Here is a 17,986-nt window from a genome sequence, read left to right as displayed (position 1 = left end):
GTATGTAGCTAGATATATAAAAATTCAGCAAACAAACAGGTTTGACTCATGCCTCTGAACATGTTACTTAGAAATATTTTGGACCCAAATATTCAAAGATCATGGACTAGCCCATAATGCAGCCTGTTAATCTGCTGTACACATCAACCACTTAACACCAGGCAGAGAATTCTAATCTCACTCCCAAAGCAGCAGCAACAAAATCAGAAAGCAGTACTACTTTCCAGTAATTCAATAACCAAGGTAACAACATTGGGATACAATGAAGAAAATTTGTTTCAGCTTCTTCTTAAATAAGGCTATTCCTCATTTTAGATAATGAGGATAAAGGTATCACAAACCAAATATGGGAAACTGCTTTTTCTTTATTTAGGCCTTAGGAAGAAAATTAACTTTGGTCACATATTACCTTAAAAAAAATTCCAGTTTTACATATTCCTAAATAGATAGGACCAAATGATCAGAGAAATAATTTCTTCTGTAAAAACTGGCCAAATTTTATCAAAAATCTAACATACAATGTAATTCAAATTATATAAAGACTGCTTGGGATCATAACATGCCAAATGTATGACAGTTGCAACTCCATCCTAACAGGTGTGAAAGTATTTGCTCTCATGTTGCTTTGGTCCAAAAGAGTAGAGCTGAATCAGTAAGAGTAAACTAAGTACCTAATCTTTGCAAACAATTTAGATAGTTACTGGCAGCAGAAATACCCATGATGAATACTTCTACTGTAGCAAAGTATAATAACTGAGTAGTTTTCATGAACACATCACAGTATCAGATTAAACTTCTTATAAGAGAAAAATATGAAGGAACAAAAAAGATGAAACAGCTACCACAAAAAAGTGTTTCCTCCATAACTATCTGAAGGGGTAAAAAGGTGAGATTAGAGTTTGATGATGCTAATATGAAATGAAATTGAGTACTGTATTTATTTCTTATTTTATACAACTCTTACTCTTTACAAAAATGGTTATAGTCATGCCCATAAAAGTGTAATCCATGGCATCTGAAAGCAAACACTCTTTGTAATTATTTAAAAGGGCCTTTTTAAAAATTATAATACAAAGGTCTGTGCTCTATAAGCAGTCCTCCACTGTGCATTATAACAATAAGGCTTACTTTTAATACAAAGACTAAGTGTTTGGGAGTTATGAACCACTGGATTTAACAAACATCATTTTATAGTTGCTTTTTGCATCTTTTTTGTTTTTGGGATCCTCTACTTCATCAGGGTGCTCAGTAGCTTGGAGTTCTTCAGCAGACTCTTCTTTCTCTGACTCTGAATCACTTTCAGAGTCATCTGGACTTTCAGGATCAGGTGAATCATCATCATCATCATCATCTCCAGCCACATCACCTTCTCCATCATGATCTTCTACCTATGAACATCAACCAACAGGTTCTTCTTAAATACTACAATTACCCAGCACAAAAACTGGGAAAGACACTAATTTTTGTCACAGTCTCAGAACACCTACTCCCTAGCCATTAACATCAAGTTTTATGATCGACTCAGGCATCCCGGTGTTTTACCCATTAGACTTAAATTAGGATTTTGTTTTAAGAAACAGCTCTGAAGACCACTCACTTGACTCCCCTCCCCCTGGTTTGAAAACTACCATATCTTCCTGAAATAAACAGTATTTTTTTTAAAAATAAGACAAATTAACCACTGACCCATGGAAATGAGGAAAAGTGATCAATGTTTTACATATTGTATTACTTTGGTGTACTTAACCAGCACTTATAATATGAAAAGAGATCACAGAGAAAACTGAGAAAGATCCTAAACTAGTATTTACATGAAATATTTTCTCTAGCTTGTATGTTGTTCATGCTTATTAAAGATGTGCCATAATGATTATCTAAGTTGAATTTACATTAAGCTTCTATCAGAAAACGTTTGTAAAACTCAAAAATACCTTTTCTCATTATCTACAAAGACCTATTTGGGCATATGGAAAATTAAGTGACTGTAAAAAGAAAGCCTTCTACATAGGATTCTTGACTGCTGGAGTAATCTAACAGAAATTAAGGTATCAATTTAGAAATTATCTTCCCATTTAATGAAAATGTTAATTACTACCTCACTGAAGCCAAGTCCACAATGTCGTCGATATCTTCCTGATAATTTACTGTCCATACTTTGCTGATATTGAGACTCCAGTTCTTCATTAATTTTCTTGTCTTCTTCCCCTGCATGTCCAGTGTACTTTGGTTATGTTTTAGTCAAATTAATAAAAACATTTGATTACACAGAAAAAACCCATATTACAAATGCTAATATATTCAGGGCTGATTTCTCTGTGACTAATTTTAAAACGCATTTTGTGGATGGGTTTCCGCTATACAGTAGATATAATACGAATACCTAACCGCTATTAAAAAACCGAAGGATGTATTTATGATTACTTCTCTAGAAACCTACCCTCTGAACTACAAAAGTGTTGATAAAAGATGAAGAACTTATATTTTTCTATGTGGTAAGTTAAAACTACACAAGTCTCAGAACTGCCTGAAGTTTAGGTATTATAAATACTAATTACCAAGAACTCTGGGCCTTAAAAATTTTAGCTTAATTAGTCTAATAAATAATTGTTCCCAGAAAGTGAGTTTTCTCTCACATTTAAAGCACCAGCAACAAACAAAAAAGTTTGTCTTTTAACAGACATACAATGAGAAGGCAGGCAATTCTGTTCAGAGAATGGCTAAATAAATAATGGCTCTAATTCACGCTTTTCTTACATACCAGTTTACTGAAACAACACAAACTTAATTACAACTAGAACATTACTAATACCATCAAAGCTTTCTGAGGGGTTGCCTGGTTGGCTCAGTCACGTGAGCATCCAACTCTTGATTTTAGCTCAGGTCATGATCTCAGGGTCCCAAGATCAAGCCCTAAATTGGGCTCCCCACTCCGCAGGACGTCTGTTTGAGATTCTCTTTCTTTCCCTCTTGCCCTCCCCCTGCTTGCAAGTGCTCCCGTACTCTCTAAAATACATACATAAATCTTAGGGTGGGGAGAAAAAAAGCTTGAGTATGCCATTTTAATTTGTAAATATAAGAGGAATTTCATTTTAAGTCACAAATGGTGGTGCTTGCACTATTTTTATTCATAAAGTCCACAGTTTTAAAAGAATAAATGTAGTAGTTAAGTATTTTTCCATTCTAGAAAGCTCAGGTATTCTTTTTGCCTCAGAAATTCTTTTTCTAAGAATGCAAATCAATTTGAAATAATTATTTGGAAAAATAAAAAACCTGTTAATTTCTGAAATGTGCTACATATTCTAGGTCAGTATAAAGTTAATTTAAATAATTTAACTAAAAAGTTCGTTAACTATGATCCAGGTCATTATGCCCTATTATTAATAATGTCCAAGATTAGTGTCAATTTTATATAGGAGAAAATTTCATTTTTTAGCAGCCTGAATTCAAATTCAAACTCATTTTTAGTTTTTATTTTAAAACTTTTTCCACTAAAATTAATTTCTTCAGGCTTTGCAACAAGTTTATATTCTTTATTAAGGATTTCAAAACAAAACTCAGTGAATAAATTCAAAGCCAGTTTAATATGCCAACAATAATACTGTATGTTAAATAATTTCTGTAAAAAATTCATATATACATACTACATAACAGTTGGCAAGATAATGCATAAAACCTCACTATAATAAGAATGATCAATAAAAACGAAGATAGAAAAAGGTCAGTTTCTTGGTCAGAATATCATTGATATATACTCTCAAATCTTTAAAGTATATGATAATTGTTATATATACACATTTACATATACATTTCCAGATCTAATATTTTAATCATTAACACAATTATACAGAGAATATCCCGCAATACATACAAGTATTTCATGTTCCAAATGCAGCACTGCCTCTTAAATTATATTTTACTTTCTTACCTGTTCGGAAGTGAGATGTTGATTTGTGGTCTCCTATAACAAGACGACCGGTGTGTTCTTTCTATAAGAAAGTAGAAAATATATTAGAATTTGAGACCACAAACTTAAAATAATTATTGAGTGTCTACAATGTGCCCAACATTATTCCAGGCTTCTGAGATAAAGTGAAGAAAAAGAATTAAATCGAGATCCTTGTCTTTATTATAGTCTAGCAAAGATAGAGATGAGGAGGGGAAATGAAATCAGTTAAGTAAATTATAGTACGGTAGAAAGCTGTGCCTTTAAAACACACAGAGCATAGAAGGGGAGTGGAGAGTATGAAGAGGTCAGGCTGGAATTTTAAATGGGACGGATAACTAAAAAATTGCAGCAATATAAATATTTTCTTTCCTAAAAGGCCAATTAAATGAGTTGCTTTAACTTTCCCATCTCCTCTTTCTGATACCTTTCTGATACCTATACTTTATAGAAAGAAAGCAAATGAAATTATTTAGCTAGATAAAAATAAAGTAATAGACTCACAATGAAAAAAGTGATAGATCTTTAACAAATAGCCAGCTCATCATTATTTGACTACAATAAGTACCTAATCTTAAACTGTCAAGAACAGAATTTAAAGCAATCTATTCTACTCTAAAATATACAAATAAATCCTGATTCAATGTTACTAATTAGTTACCCCACATAATTACTCTCAATTATCAGTTCTAATCCACTCCTTATGGTTTATATTTAGTTTCATAAACAAAAGAAATTCTTCACTAAAACACAGTGAAGGGAAAATAAATGTGACTGCAAAGTAATCTTAACCACCTGTGAAGATATAGTACATAACAAATCTTCCTATTGTGAAAGGATGACAGACACATTTTCCATACTCCAAGATATTACTGAAAGGCTTCAAGTATTAATACTTAACTGCTTTACAGGCCATTATCACAGAAGCAAATCAATGATTCAATATGCTGCTTCTTTAGATTGCAAAAGACACTCCATTATCAAGATTTGAAAATGTGTAATACATTGTTATCTGAGAATGATGACAGTAGTGCACTAGTCTATTCACACTTTCTCCTAGCTGGTTCTCCCTGTGACCAGTAAAATACTCATGGTAGCTGGCTAGGGTTAGGAATATACTTCATTGCCACAGAACGGAGTAAAACTAAACAGCCTATATATAAGATCAAAGCTACAATCTTGGCCTTGCTAGGAAATAATTTAATGTATGCTAAATAGCTCATATACTGGTAGTTAATTTTTTAAATTGTTCAATCTGTTCTTTCTTCCCCACAGTTCTGAGATACATTTGACTATATAACTGGTATATAAAACTGGTAGCTAAATCTCATATACTTTATGTTAGGGTATTCTTCCTAAGTACTCAAGGAGTTTTCATTCTACTAGGTTGAGCACGTCCCCTAAATTATTACTTACTTCATATATTCTTAACAAATATTTAATTTGCATAAATCAAGACAAACTTCAGTTTACTTTCCATGATAAATCACAAAATTATTGGGAAATCTGGGTTAAAAAGATATTATAAAAATGCATCCTTGTACAGGTCTTACTGTGTTGCATGATCTCTCGCTACCCTGAACCCCACTATTCTAATCTGGCTAACTCCTCTTTGTTTCACCAATTCTATTTCTGGGATGCTTTCTTGTACCACTAAGGCAGACTTAGCCACCCTTGTCTGTTGACTCCACAGTTCTTTCATAGTACATGCAGAGTTCTTTCATAGCAATTATAATTCTAAATTATCTGGTTTCCTCTATTACATGATGGCTCCAAACATGCAATCTATGTAACCTCCAGGACCTAGCATGGTCCCTGGCATCTTGTAAACAGTCAAAAATGGTTGGTAAAATGCATGAATGAGTCCCCATATGAATAACAAAAACAAAGGGCAGAATTTAATTTTGAGGCACTTAAAAAAAAAAAAGCAAAAAAAAAAGTTTTCTTATTTTATCCACATTTGGGGCAATGTTAGAAAAATAAATTGACTTGCTTACACAAAATAAATTATCTAGAAATAACTGAATTTGCATGTAAAAATTATTGCTAGGAACAAGACGGGTGTTTTTCCCCAAAAGGTGTTTTCCTGGCACCTATATTTTCTATTTTCTACCACGTTAATCAATTTGAAAGGGATTTCAAAATATATTGAACATTTTAAAGATTAAGTTTTTGATAAAGGCTTGACTAGTACTTCATGGGCTAGAGGGAGCTATAAAATATGAAAGGCCTACCAACTGGTCTGCCCAGAAAACTATTAAGTCATTAAGCTAACAGATAGCAAATTATAAACTTTCTTCCACAGGAGTCTCCTCAAACCAAGGTTTCTCTATATAGAGTCTCTAAACTTTACTGCTCAGTGGCACTGAGACTCCCAGAAGTGGTTCAGAAATAGTATAAATTTTAAGCGCTTGGTTAGGTCAGCTGTATTTCCTAAGCAGAACAGGAAAATGGGATCCAAGTATATTCAGTCTGGCTCACTCAACAAAGTAAGGACATTATTTATACAGAAAGACTAAAAAAACACAAACTGTTTGATGCTTACCTTTCCTGCACCCATAAGTCTCAAGAACTTTTGTTTTCTTTCTTCATTACCTAAGTCTGCTGCTTCCCAATTGCTAGATCCAAGCTACAAAAGAAATCAGCCATTAGTTCTTTTGCATACTAATAAATACTTAAAAATTTAAACTCTCCCCACAACTCCCAAGGTTTAAAAAAAACCCTGTCATTTTTAAATATAAACAGGGCTCATTGATTTGGTTTAGGCACCTAAGCGTATATATCATACTCAATATATACTCCTTTTCTATTACCTCAAGGCAGTATCCTTTATTTCTTTTGTAGCCAGAGCTTTGATTCTGAAGATTGCACTTATCAGAATCACCTGGAGGGTGTGTTAAAACCCAAACTGCCAGACTACACCCCAAGAGTTTCAGATCCAGTAAGTCTGGGCTCAAGTAAGGTGGGCTCAAGGATTTCATTCCTAACAAATTCCTAAGTGATGATGCTGTTGATGCTCATGTGAGGACCACACCTTGAGACCTACTATCCTAGAGCTTTGCAAGGCCCCGGAGTACCTAGGATTTCGAACCCAGAGCCTGCCACGGTCATTACTTAAAAGTTAGTCTGGCTTTAGTGCTGTCTAAAGGACCACGGAACACAAAATGGACCCAATTTTAGGTTTTCAACTTCTTTTCTGTGCAGTTTGTTTGTAAGGATTGATATATTAAGACTTATATTCTTTTTTAAAGGTCTTCTGAAAGAGAAAACAGAAAACGGAAACAGAGAAAACTTACTTTTAAAAAAAGTAAAATGTATTCTACCTTGCAATTACCAAATGGTCAGTTGGGCCCTTTTACAATCTTAAGAAATATTATGGAGTCCTAGTGATCATATTTTTCCCTACATCTTGAAACAAATATAGGAAATACTATGATTCATTAGTTTTTGCCAACTATACTAAAAATGACTAAAATAAGGAAACAGAAAAAAACAGCTAAAGAGTTTTCTCATCCTGTTGTCCAAGGTAGTGCATCATCTTTCAAGATGTCACTCCCCATTGTATACTTCTAGCTTTCATGGACACAGTTGAGTCCAGAATTTTCATTTCTGCCCATAATGGCAACTAGGTAAAAACCAGAAACTGACAAAAGCCATGTCACAATTATTATATGAATAAAGTGAATGCAAAATGATAGGTGGTATACCCTAAACAAATGATAATGGCAACATTAATCATATATGCAAAAATCTTAAAGACTGAATTTTTGAATGCTGAAATACTACATGAATTCTCTCCAATCAAGGAATCAAGAGACAAAGAAAAAAAGAAAAAATTCAGTACTCTCATCTAGAAAGTCATTCAATAGGGATTCTTCATCTTGAATACTGTGCAGTAAGAGCCTGGACCATCCTGTTTTTCTAAAAAAATGTGACTGCTTCAGCTTTTATATTTGTACACCAATATTTATTTACTTGACAGGATCTGAAACTGAACAAGTGCTAAAGGAAGATGTATATACAAAGGTGACTAGAAGGAATGTAGAAAGGAAACATTCATTGGCTTGATCATTCTAATTGAGTTTATAATCTAAATATGAAAATGTTTTGCAATTATGGAGCAAAGATGACAACCCCCCCCTTTCAGCACAAAATTATGGGCACAAAGGTTTAAATTCTTCATATTATATTTTGATGATGAAAATGCTAGAACTACAAATAATGATAAAGCTATTAGAAATTATTTGAAATCTGAAACTATGTGTTCCAGATTTACACACAAAAATTGATAAGCAGTTAGCGGACTCAGAGGATGCTAACCATTTTAGGTATGTATGTCACAAAAATCAGAAAGCCATGTAATAGAAATTTGGGCTTGCTATGGTTACATTCATATTGAAATTTTCAATAAAACTGGTTTTCACTATTTTTGTTCTGAAAATTATTTGTAGAAGGTTTAGAAAATATAAAAAAAGAATGGTGGGCGCCTAAGTGGCTCAGCTGCTAAAGCGACTGCCTTTGGCTCAGGTCATGATCCTGAAGTCCCAGGATTGAGTCTGCATCCAGCTCCCTGTTTAGCAGGGAGTCTGCTTCTCCCTCTGACCCCTCCCCCTTCTCATGCTCTCTCTCTCTCATTCTCTCTAATTAAAACAAAATGAAACAAAAACCCAAACACCAGAAAAACAAAACAAACTCAATGGTGACCATTTCTCTAGGGATATGAGTGTTGAAGTATTTGTTCATGGAATATTAGCCATCAAAAAAGTGAAATCTTCCCACTGGCAATGACGTGGATAGAACTAGAGAGTATTTTGTAAAGTGAAGTAAGTCAATCAGAAAAAGACAATTATCATATTTCACTTATATGTGGAATTTAAGAAACAAAACAGAGAATTATAGGGAAGGGAGGAAAAAATAAAGATGAAATCAGAGAGGGAGACCAACCATAAGAGACTCTTAACTACAGGAAACAAACTTGAGAGTTGCTGGGGGGGGGCGCTGGTGGGGAGGTGGGGTAACTGGGTGATGGGCATTAAGGAGGGCACTTAATGTAATGAGCACTGGGTGTTAATATACAACTGATGAATCACTGAACTCTACCTCTGAAACTAATAATACACTATATGTTAACCAATCGAATTTAAGTAAAAATAAATTTTTAAAAATTAAGTATTTGTACAACACTGGTTAATCACTTGTGGTTCTTCCAAATTCCTTTTTTTGGGAAGCTTATATGCTTTCATGATTTTGGCTACCTAACTTCCAAATCTCCACTTCTTTCCATCTGGCAACTCATTATCTTTATATAAGACAGTTAGTTCCTAACTTTTTCTGGCTCAACACAGTTAAGCAATAAAAAAACCAAAGTACTAGCGAAAGTTAAGTTATGATTCTCACTAAATCACTTGCTCTTGGAGTCTGGACCGCACATTTAACTTCCCAGTTTCCACTCTTAATCTACACAGAGTAGCTTCTTTAAAAGACTGTCTTAAGAACACCACCACCTAAGAACTGCAGTGTTTCACAACTTACAACATACTAATGACTGCTCACTTATGTTCTCTCAAGAGTCCAGTTAATAAATAAGAACACTGAGGCAAAGTCACTTAAAAGTTTAAGTGACTGATCCTCTTGCCTTAAGTTCTATGCTCTTTCCACATCATGCTGTACATGATCAAATGAGATAGAATATGTGATAGTTTATGAACTAGTTATAATAGTTTCAGAATCAAGTTAAAAACCAAACAACTTTCTGAAAGCCAAAACTTTTCTATTAAAAGAGCAAATATCTTCCAAAGTCTTTACAGAAATAATCCTACCATTAACAGTATTTAATCCTATTGTTTTTTTCCAATCGTCAAGTCCTTCTGGTTCTTCCTTTCAAAGACCTCAGCATACAACAGCAACTACCTTGCTCAAGTGCTGCATTTTCAAAAGCACATGGGTGCCTGATACATTCTTGGAGGGTCTCTGCCAGTTACTAAAATTAACTTCCCTTCACCTCCCATTCTCTTAAAAATAGTTTTCATTTCTCCACTCCAAATAAACCAATGAGACCATTTTTAAGTTATCCTTAATACCTTTCATTATAGAACTGTAGTCAATTTACTTCCGCCTGAATACATAATGTAGTAACTCTTAGAATTTATTTCTAACACTGTCAGCATTTTCTTAAAGCCGGATTCCATGCTTAATATCTATTTTGAACATCTTTCTTTCCTTTTAAAATATTTTATTTATTTGAGAGAGAGGCAATGTGCATGAGGTGGGGGGAAGAGCAGAGTGAGAGGGTGAAGCCGACTCCCTACTGAGCAGGGAGCCTGACATGGATGGGGCACTATCCTAGGACCCTGGGATTATGACTAGAGCTGAAGGCAAATGCTTAACTGAGGTGTCTTCTACTTTTAACATCTTTCAAATGTTTTGTTATCTCCATTTAATATGTGAGGTGAGTAAGCAGAGAAACTGATTATCTTTCACATGCAGTGTAAGTTCATTAGAAATTGATGATCAATTACAACTTCAATTATAATTAACTGATTTTCTAAAACTTAAATGTATATTTAAAAAATAATTTTTAATTTTGTATATAGTATTTAAAGATGTTTTTAAAACAAGTAAACTCCTAATTACCAGTAAAAGTAATAGTCACATGGAAGAAACTGACTTAAAAAAATCACTATCAAAAGACAATTACTCTACTGCACTTTAAATTAGCAACATAATCATTTTTAGATAATGTGTGAAAGTTGTAGGACCTAATCTTGAATTGCAACTACAACCATTCCCTCCAAAAGAATGCTTATAACATTGGAAAAGGTCTTAAAGATCATTTTACACTGATCCCAATAGAAGCTGTGGAGTTATCCCTTTAACGTTCTGTTAAATTACCTAACATCAACAGTTTTCTGTCAAGCTAAAAGATATTTCTGAGTCTAGCAAAACAGGTGCCTGACATTCTAGGAATCAAGTCACAGTTATATGCCAGGAGGAAAACAATGTAATTGCTTTTAAAATGGCACCCAGGTTACTCAAATGCCTTAGATAAATGCCTAACAATTACTGGATTACCATATTAACAAGATCTAGGAAGCAGTAGAAGGGAAGAACAGAGGGCACCAAAAAAATCTCACTATATAATTCTTCATCCCCAAATCTTTCCTGATTACTAATCTTTCTGCAAAATTAAATTCAATTTAAGAACCTTGGTATTCCGGTCGTAATCCCACCTCCCATCCGAAGAGGGGTGGGTCTTATACAAATTACGCACTAGTAGTAGTCTTTAGTGAGCTTTTAACGGTTCACAAAGGTATTATGAAAGTGCACCGAACTGCACTATAAAGAATTCTACATATTCAGAAATAGTACTTTAAACAATAACGTAAAGAAAATTAGATTTAGTTCTTTTTTCATCCTTAAAGATGACCTCTCCACGCCCCCACCGACCCGTCCCTAAAATTTCTTAGTCAACGTTTCCATGGCGTTTATCCATTGTATGAAGGACCTAGTTTTCCGTTTACTGCAGTCTCCATGACACTGCGCTAAGAGCTAGGACAAATATACAGAAAGACCTAGGATAAGCACCGTACTCATTCGTCTTTGAATTCCCAACACCTGGCATAGCAGTAAATATTTAATGGATTACTTTAAGGAATGAATGGTTTGCTATTTAAGCTGACAAGCTTGGGTGGGGGGAAAAAGGAGAAGGTAGCTGAAATCAAAATGGGCTTCTAGGTCCCAACATTTTAGACCTCATCACCATGCGTCAGTACGAAATGCCCCTCCCGGTACAATTTTCGGTTCAATACTGTTTTCGGTTTATTCCCAATAGTACACTGGGCGAAAATAATTCCGGTCGGAAAAATCTGTCCAAATGTGCACCAACATCTTGACATTGTCACAGGAGCATTTTAAATCTCAAACAGGAGGGATCTTGCCATCCCTATCCCAAGTAGAAACGCCCGACAAAGAAGCTTCATCAGCCCCGAGATACGCTTCCCGACCCTCTCAGGACCTCCTTCCTCGATTCCCCCTTCCTACGCAGGTCTCTGGCTCTTAAGATGTAGACCTCTACAAACCTTCCGACCCTAAGTTAGGAAAGGAGACATTTCCTATTCTTCTGGTTCCTCCCTCTCGACCCTCCCCCTTCGGGCCACCTCGAACCCTTCCTCCTTCTTAAACCACCCTTCCCGGCCTACCCCAGCCTTTAGTAGGCCTCAACCCTCATCCACTCCGCCATTGTTATTTACATCGTCGTCTGGGGAGGCTGAACGCTTCACCCCGTGCGGATGGGACTCCCTGGCAGCACTCATCGTTGCTGGGACCCCGACGGGAAACGCCGAACCCACTCGCCGTTCTCTTCAGCAGCGGCGCCAGCAGTCTGCAACCTGCCACCGGCCCAAGCAGCGCCACTCCAGAACGCCGAGCCCCTCCAGGCCTTCTCCGCCGCGGTCGTCACCGCCGCGGCTACTCGCCGCTACGGAGCACTCTGGTAGTTGTAGTTTTCTGGCTCACTCCATACCGATCTGAACAAAACGCATAGATAAGAAAACTAAAACTACAATTCCCAGGAAGCCCAGCGGCGCAGATCGCGCTGTGTGGCGGGAGTGCCCTCTGAAGTTCCGCCTTCTTCAGCTAGTGATGGGAGCTTTCCCGCGGATGGGTATGGCGGTGAGAGTTCATTTAAAGCGTCGTCGCCACAGAAAGCGGCTTAGAGACTTAGTCGCCACAGAAAGAGGCATTTCGCCGTGAGATGCTGTGCGCCTGACAGATGCATCTGTCATAGTTAAGCCTCTAGGTTTAAGTGTAATGTTTGAAGATTTTTGAATCCTCACTGGTACCGTCCCCCCGCGACAAAAACCTTAAAAAAAAAAAAAAAATGGCTTCTACTGTTTCCACCCGCATGTTCGCTGTTGCTCCTGAGGGTGACCGGCGGTGCGGCTTTCTAGAAGATTCTGATGAATATTTAGCCGCTTTCTCATTCTCACCGAAATGAGTTCAAGATGGTGCAGGTTAATTGGCTGTTACTGAAACTAGGGTCTGCCAGAGGGAATTCTGTAAACTGCCCACACAGCGTTTTGTGAGGTGGGAGTGACCCTAACCGACCTCCCTGCGCTTCGGGGAGGTGTTGTACTTCTTGGGCCCTTCACGAAGTAAAGTCCCTTTCTGCCAGAAGGCCCTGTATCTTTTAATTTTCATTAAAATTTTTTCGAATTGAGGTGAAATCCACACAATGTAAAAGTAACCACTTTAAGGTGTACAATTAAGTGGCATTTGGTACATTCACAATGCTGTGCAACAATCACCTCTATCTAGTTCCAAGTTATTTTCATCACCGCAAAAAGAAGGTCAGTACCCAATGAGTAGCTCTTCCCCGTTTCCCCCTCCTCACCCACAGCAGCTACGCTACTAGTCTACTCAGAAAGTGCTGTATCTAAAGGTTTTATTCAACTATTGAAGATTCATTCATGCAGGATCAAGGTGTCTGATTTTTTTTTTAACCAGGCCTGAACCTGTGTGCTTTCAACCCTAACATTCTTCCAGGATGCTTGTCCTTATTTATTCTGAAGCTTTCTGACCTTGATTAAATATTTAATTTTTTTAAAGCAAAAATCAGCTAAATGGCATGACAATATAGATCTAGTGTTCATTTTGGTAATGATAGCAGCCTGTGAAACTGCTTAACTATCGGTTTCTGAATTTAACAATTATTGTAGCTTTGACTGCCTCTGTAGAAATAATATTACTGTACTAGATTTCAGATGATCTTTGTACCATTTACAGAACTGTGACAAGTGGAAGATAGTTCTTTAATTTTGCAGTCATGTATCCAAATTCTCCTTTATTCTGGAAGCAAAGGAATGACAATGCTAATTAGGATTATATGAAAAAAATCTCAGATAGGGTCATATTTTATAACCAAACAAGGGATCTTAATCAATTAGTTTCTATGGTAAGAATAAAACAAGTGGAGGAAGAGAAGAGTAAAGCTATGAGGAGAAGTATTTTGGGGAAGTGGTTACTTGCTGTTTACTGTGAATGAAAATAATTTGCATATTAACTGTGATTCTACAAAGATTCTATAAATATAATTACAATGAAATTACAGTTAAGTTACAGAATTTTCAAGGATGAACTATAGTTCATATCCAAATGATTTGACAGACTGTAAATTATACAATTTAGAACTTAGCTTTATTAATAAATAAATAAATGAGATGGCTGAATAGGTAATTTTGAACTGCTAAAAGAATTCAGAAATAAAAAAGGACTATCAATAAGGTTAGTAGTTACTAAATAGTTTTAACTTAAATTGGTGACCATCAAGAAGAGTTTAATGAGCTAGCAACCTGCCTTTTATTTCTTTACCAGAATTGTTGGCACCTGGATGACTAAATCTTCAAGTTACCGTAAATCAAGATCACAAGCCAAAAAGTAACATAGGAAATAAAAAGGACTGGATCATTTTACAGTTTTACTCAGTTTGATTGCAGAAGTCTATGTAGGTAAGGATGGAATTATAGTGCAAAGGATATTCATATATGACACAGAAACTCAGTAATACCCTTCCTCCTTGTACTGTGTGCAACTGTTCCATTTTGGGAGTCAGGGGGTATGGGGCAGAGGCAGAGGGAGAGAGAGAATCTTAAGTAGGCTCCATGCCCAGCGTGGAGCCCTATGAGGGGTTTGAGCTCACAACCCTGAGACTGTGACCTGAGGTGAATTCAAGGATCAGATGCTTAACTGCTTAACTGAGTGAGCCACCCAGGCACTCCGACACCTGTTTGTCTTAATTTTTTGTTTCTGTATCTTCTGGTACAATGTGCCATGGAGTAGTTAATAAGTTTTTTTGAATTAATGAAATAAGAAATTATATAATGTAACCGAGTGGTACCTCATATAAGTCCTGGAAACTCAGCAATACCCATACTTATTGGATAGTAAAGACAAGGAGAGGAGGACCTACATGTTCCTAATAGCATTTTGAAATACTTTCCTGACCATGCCTTCTTCATTTTTTAATATACCCAATGCTTTAGCATATAGTAGGCTTTCGTAAATGTTTGTTGAGTGTGTACATCAATTTTTCTTCAACCATAACTGAATATAGTTAACAAATCTATAGAAGACATAAAAGCTCTGATGAATATGCTCTGTACAAAAAACTTGCTGCTGTTTTATCTGAGACTAAAAAAAATTCCTCAACCCATAGTTATAACTACTATTTATTGAATATCCACTATGCACTGTGTACATTGCTAGGTGCTTCTCAAAGCTTCTCAATTTGCAAGGATTTTTTATTTTATATATGATGAAGCTTAAGAAAAGTTAAATGCTTGCTCATAATCATATAGCTAATGAGTGAATGGCTAATCTGCAGTTTAATTTTTAAATCTAACTCCAAAAACCTGTGCATGTTCCTCTGTGCCAGTATAACTCATTGTTTATATAGGGAGCTTAGTATGTGTCAGGTAGTATGCTAAATTTGAAGAAAACCAGAATAAATAATGTATAATGCCTTACCTCAAGGAGTTTATAGCTTTGTGGGGGAGGAATGACTAAACGGCACCAGGAAGTTACAGATAAAATGCTATGGAAGCAGTTTATTTTAGCTGAGGGCAATAGGGAAATTCTTTCCTGAAAGTTTTTGATTTAGATTCTAAAGAACTGTGGAAGCAGGGTGGGGCATGTATTCAGGAATGGTCAGTGTCTTGTGCAGCTAAAACCCGATAAACACAGAAGTATATTCTGAGACAAAACTCTATAGGCTGATCAAAGCCTTGAATTTGAATCTCTCACTGTGTTCAGGTTCAAATCCTCTGTTTCATCAATTTATAGTAACGTTTTCCCATACTCTAATAGTTCCCCACTTAAATCCTTTTTTACATATCATATTCAGACTCATCATCTGAAAATGAAATGTAGAGACTCTCCGCTCAAAAACTGCTTAGAGTTTCCCACTTTGTACACAATTAAGTTGATAAAGTCGATATAATTAGCCTATAATTGAAGGTCTATATTCTGACCGCAATCATCCACTCCAATCTTATTTTCCACTGCTACCTATTATTTATCTTGGTTAGTCAGTCATTGCTAGTTAAAATAAAAATATGTGTGCTATAATAGAGGTATGAACAAAGATATGATGTCGTTCTGGACTGGCTATTCTAGACCATCTAAGAATCTTTTGAGTAGAATCTAAACTTCGCACCATGACTTGTGTATAAACCATGACTCAACAAATTTTTGTTGTATTATATGAATGAATGTGGTCAGAGAGGAGCAGGTTTACATGGTAAGATAATGAATTTTTTATTTTAGACAGGTTAAACTTAAGGTATTAGTGGGGTGCCAAGTGGAACTGTCTAGTAGGCAGTTAGAAATACTGGCTTCAAAGTTGGGAGAGAGCCATAAATTTGTAAATCCCCAACGTAGAGATGATGGCTAAACTAGGAGAGTGACTGAGCTTACTGAGTGATCACATAGAAGAGAGGTCCTTGGAAAAGGGAAAAAAGAAAATAACATTTAAGGGTAGGAAGAGCCTGAGGTTAAAACATAGATGAGAACAGTGAGAGTTAAATATCATCGAATCCAAAAGAAAAAATATTTGAAGAATGCATTGTTTAATTGGGAGACTAAGAGATGAAACTTACCTTAAACCTGATTTTAAAGGTGTCGTATAAAGAGAACTCTAAGGCCTAACATACAACCCTGAAGACAAGGAATAAAAAAAGTTTTTGTGATTGATGATGGTTGATGATGATGAGATCAGTTCCCATTCTATCCATGGAACATACACATTTACCACATTGCTACTATAATTTAAAATATGGTGGCATAAATATTGGGTTGATTATTTTACATATACCTAGAAACTTTAAAGACTAGAAAATGAAAAGGGAAGTGAAAATGTATTTGCTTATAAAATTGCTTCAATATAGTTGTTGATATGTCTCTTTAATATGGTCATAAGGTCTTCAGATACAAAAAGCAGCAATATTCCAATAGTTGTTGTCAAAAAGAATTTGTGACTTTAAATCAATGGTGATACCTTTTTTGGGTGGGAGTGGAATTTGAGAACATTTTAGTTTATTCTCCCAAGTTACTTTGTTGTTCTTGCCAAATATAAAAAGTATTCTGTCAATATGAGACTGGCTAAATGTATTATGGTAAATCCTTACTGTAGATCACCATGCAGCCATTAAAAGGAAAGAGGAGACTCTCAAAAATTAAAAATGGAACTACCCTATTATCCAGTAATTGTTCAACTGGGTATTTACCCCAAAATATGCAAAAACAGTAATTCAAATGGATACATTACCCTATATTTATTGCAGTATTATTTACAACAACCAAACTATAAAAGAAACCCAAGTGACAATTGATTGATGAATGAATAAAGAATATATGGTGTGTGTGTGTGTATGTATTTATATTTATATATAATGGAATATTAGTCAGCCATAAATAGAATGAAATCTTGCTGTTTACAACAACATGGATAGAGCTAGAGAGTATAATGCTAAGTGAAATAACTCAGCCAGGGAAAGATAAATACTTTATAATGTCACTCATATGTGGAATTTAAGAAACAAAATAAATGAGAAAAAAATAAAAGACAAGCTGAGAGAGAGACTTAACTATGGGAACAAACTGATAGTTACCAAGAGAGGTGGATGGCAGGATGGGTGAAATAAGTGATGGGAATTAAAGAGTATACTTATCATGATGAAAAAAATAAAGTAAAAAAAAAAAAAAAAAAAGGAAAGGTATACCTGGGTGGCTCAGTCAGTTGTTTCTGCATTACCTCAGGTGATGATCCCAGGGTTCTAGGATTGACTGCCGCATCATGCTCCTTGCTCAGCAAGGAACCTGCTTCTCCCTCTGCCTGCCACTCTCTCAATTTCTCTCTCTGACAAATAAATAAGAAAAAAATGAAGTAAAATAAAAATAAATAAAACAATTTAAAAAGGGAAACTTTTTAAGAACTGATGAGGGACAGTCTTGAAGACATATTGTTGAATAAAAAAGTGAAGTGGAGAA

At 35.5% G+C, this 17,986-nt stretch overlaps 1 protein-coding gene and 1 long non-coding RNA gene across 2 annotated transcripts; one reads left to right on the top strand and one right to left on the bottom strand.

Moving 5' to 3' along the window:
- Positions 1–345: 345 nt before the first annotated feature.
- C1H11orf58 (chromosome 1 C11orf58 homolog) lies at positions 346–12,402 on the bottom strand. The gene is made up of 5 exons (XM_059137230.1): positions 12,193–12,402; positions 6,489–6,572; positions 3,926–3,986; positions 2,096–2,205; positions 346–1,388 (listed from the first exon to the last, which is right to left on the bottom strand). Exons 1-5 carry the CDS (start codon positions 12,253–12,255, stop codon positions 1,158–1,160), a joined length of 549 nt encoding a protein of 182 aa, XP_058993213.1. The 5' UTR covers positions 12,256–12,402; the 3' UTR covers positions 346–1,157.
- A 91-nt stretch (positions 12,403–12,493) lies between these two features.
- Positions 12,494–14,449, top strand: LOC131809810 (uncharacterized). Its single transcript, XR_009345308.1, has 2 exons — positions 12,494–13,290; positions 14,315–14,449. It is a non-coding gene; the product is annotated as an uncharacterized LOC131809810 (long non-coding RNA).
- Positions 14,450–17,986: the final 3,537 nt, after the last annotated feature.

The sequence above is a fragment of the Mustela lutreola genome, chromosome 1, assembly GCF_030435805.1.
Source record: "Mustela lutreola isolate mMusLut2 chromosome 1, mMusLut2.pri, whole genome shotgun sequence".
Taxonomy (NCBI): Eukaryota; Metazoa; Chordata; class Mammalia; order Carnivora; family Mustelidae; genus Mustela; species Mustela lutreola.
This window is presented reverse-complemented; position numbering and strand designations above follow the sequence as displayed.

What these genes read in the sequence shown, in the direction of transcription:
- C1H11orf58 (XM_059137230.1), bottom strand. Translation starts at nt 12,255, where the DNA reads ATGAGTGCTGCCAGGGAGTCCCATCCGCACGGGGTGAAGCGTTCAGCC. An exon ending in CAGCCTCCCCAGACGACGAT is followed by an intron (nt 6,573 to 12,192) that starts GTAAATAACAAT and finishes TTTCTTTTGTAG; the next exon opens with CTTGGATCTAGCAATTGGGA. An exon ending in GTGGACTTGGCTTCAGTGAG is followed by an intron (nt 1,389 to 2,095) that starts GTAGTAATTAAC and finishes TGATGTTCATAG; the next exon opens with GTAGAAGATCATGATGGAGA.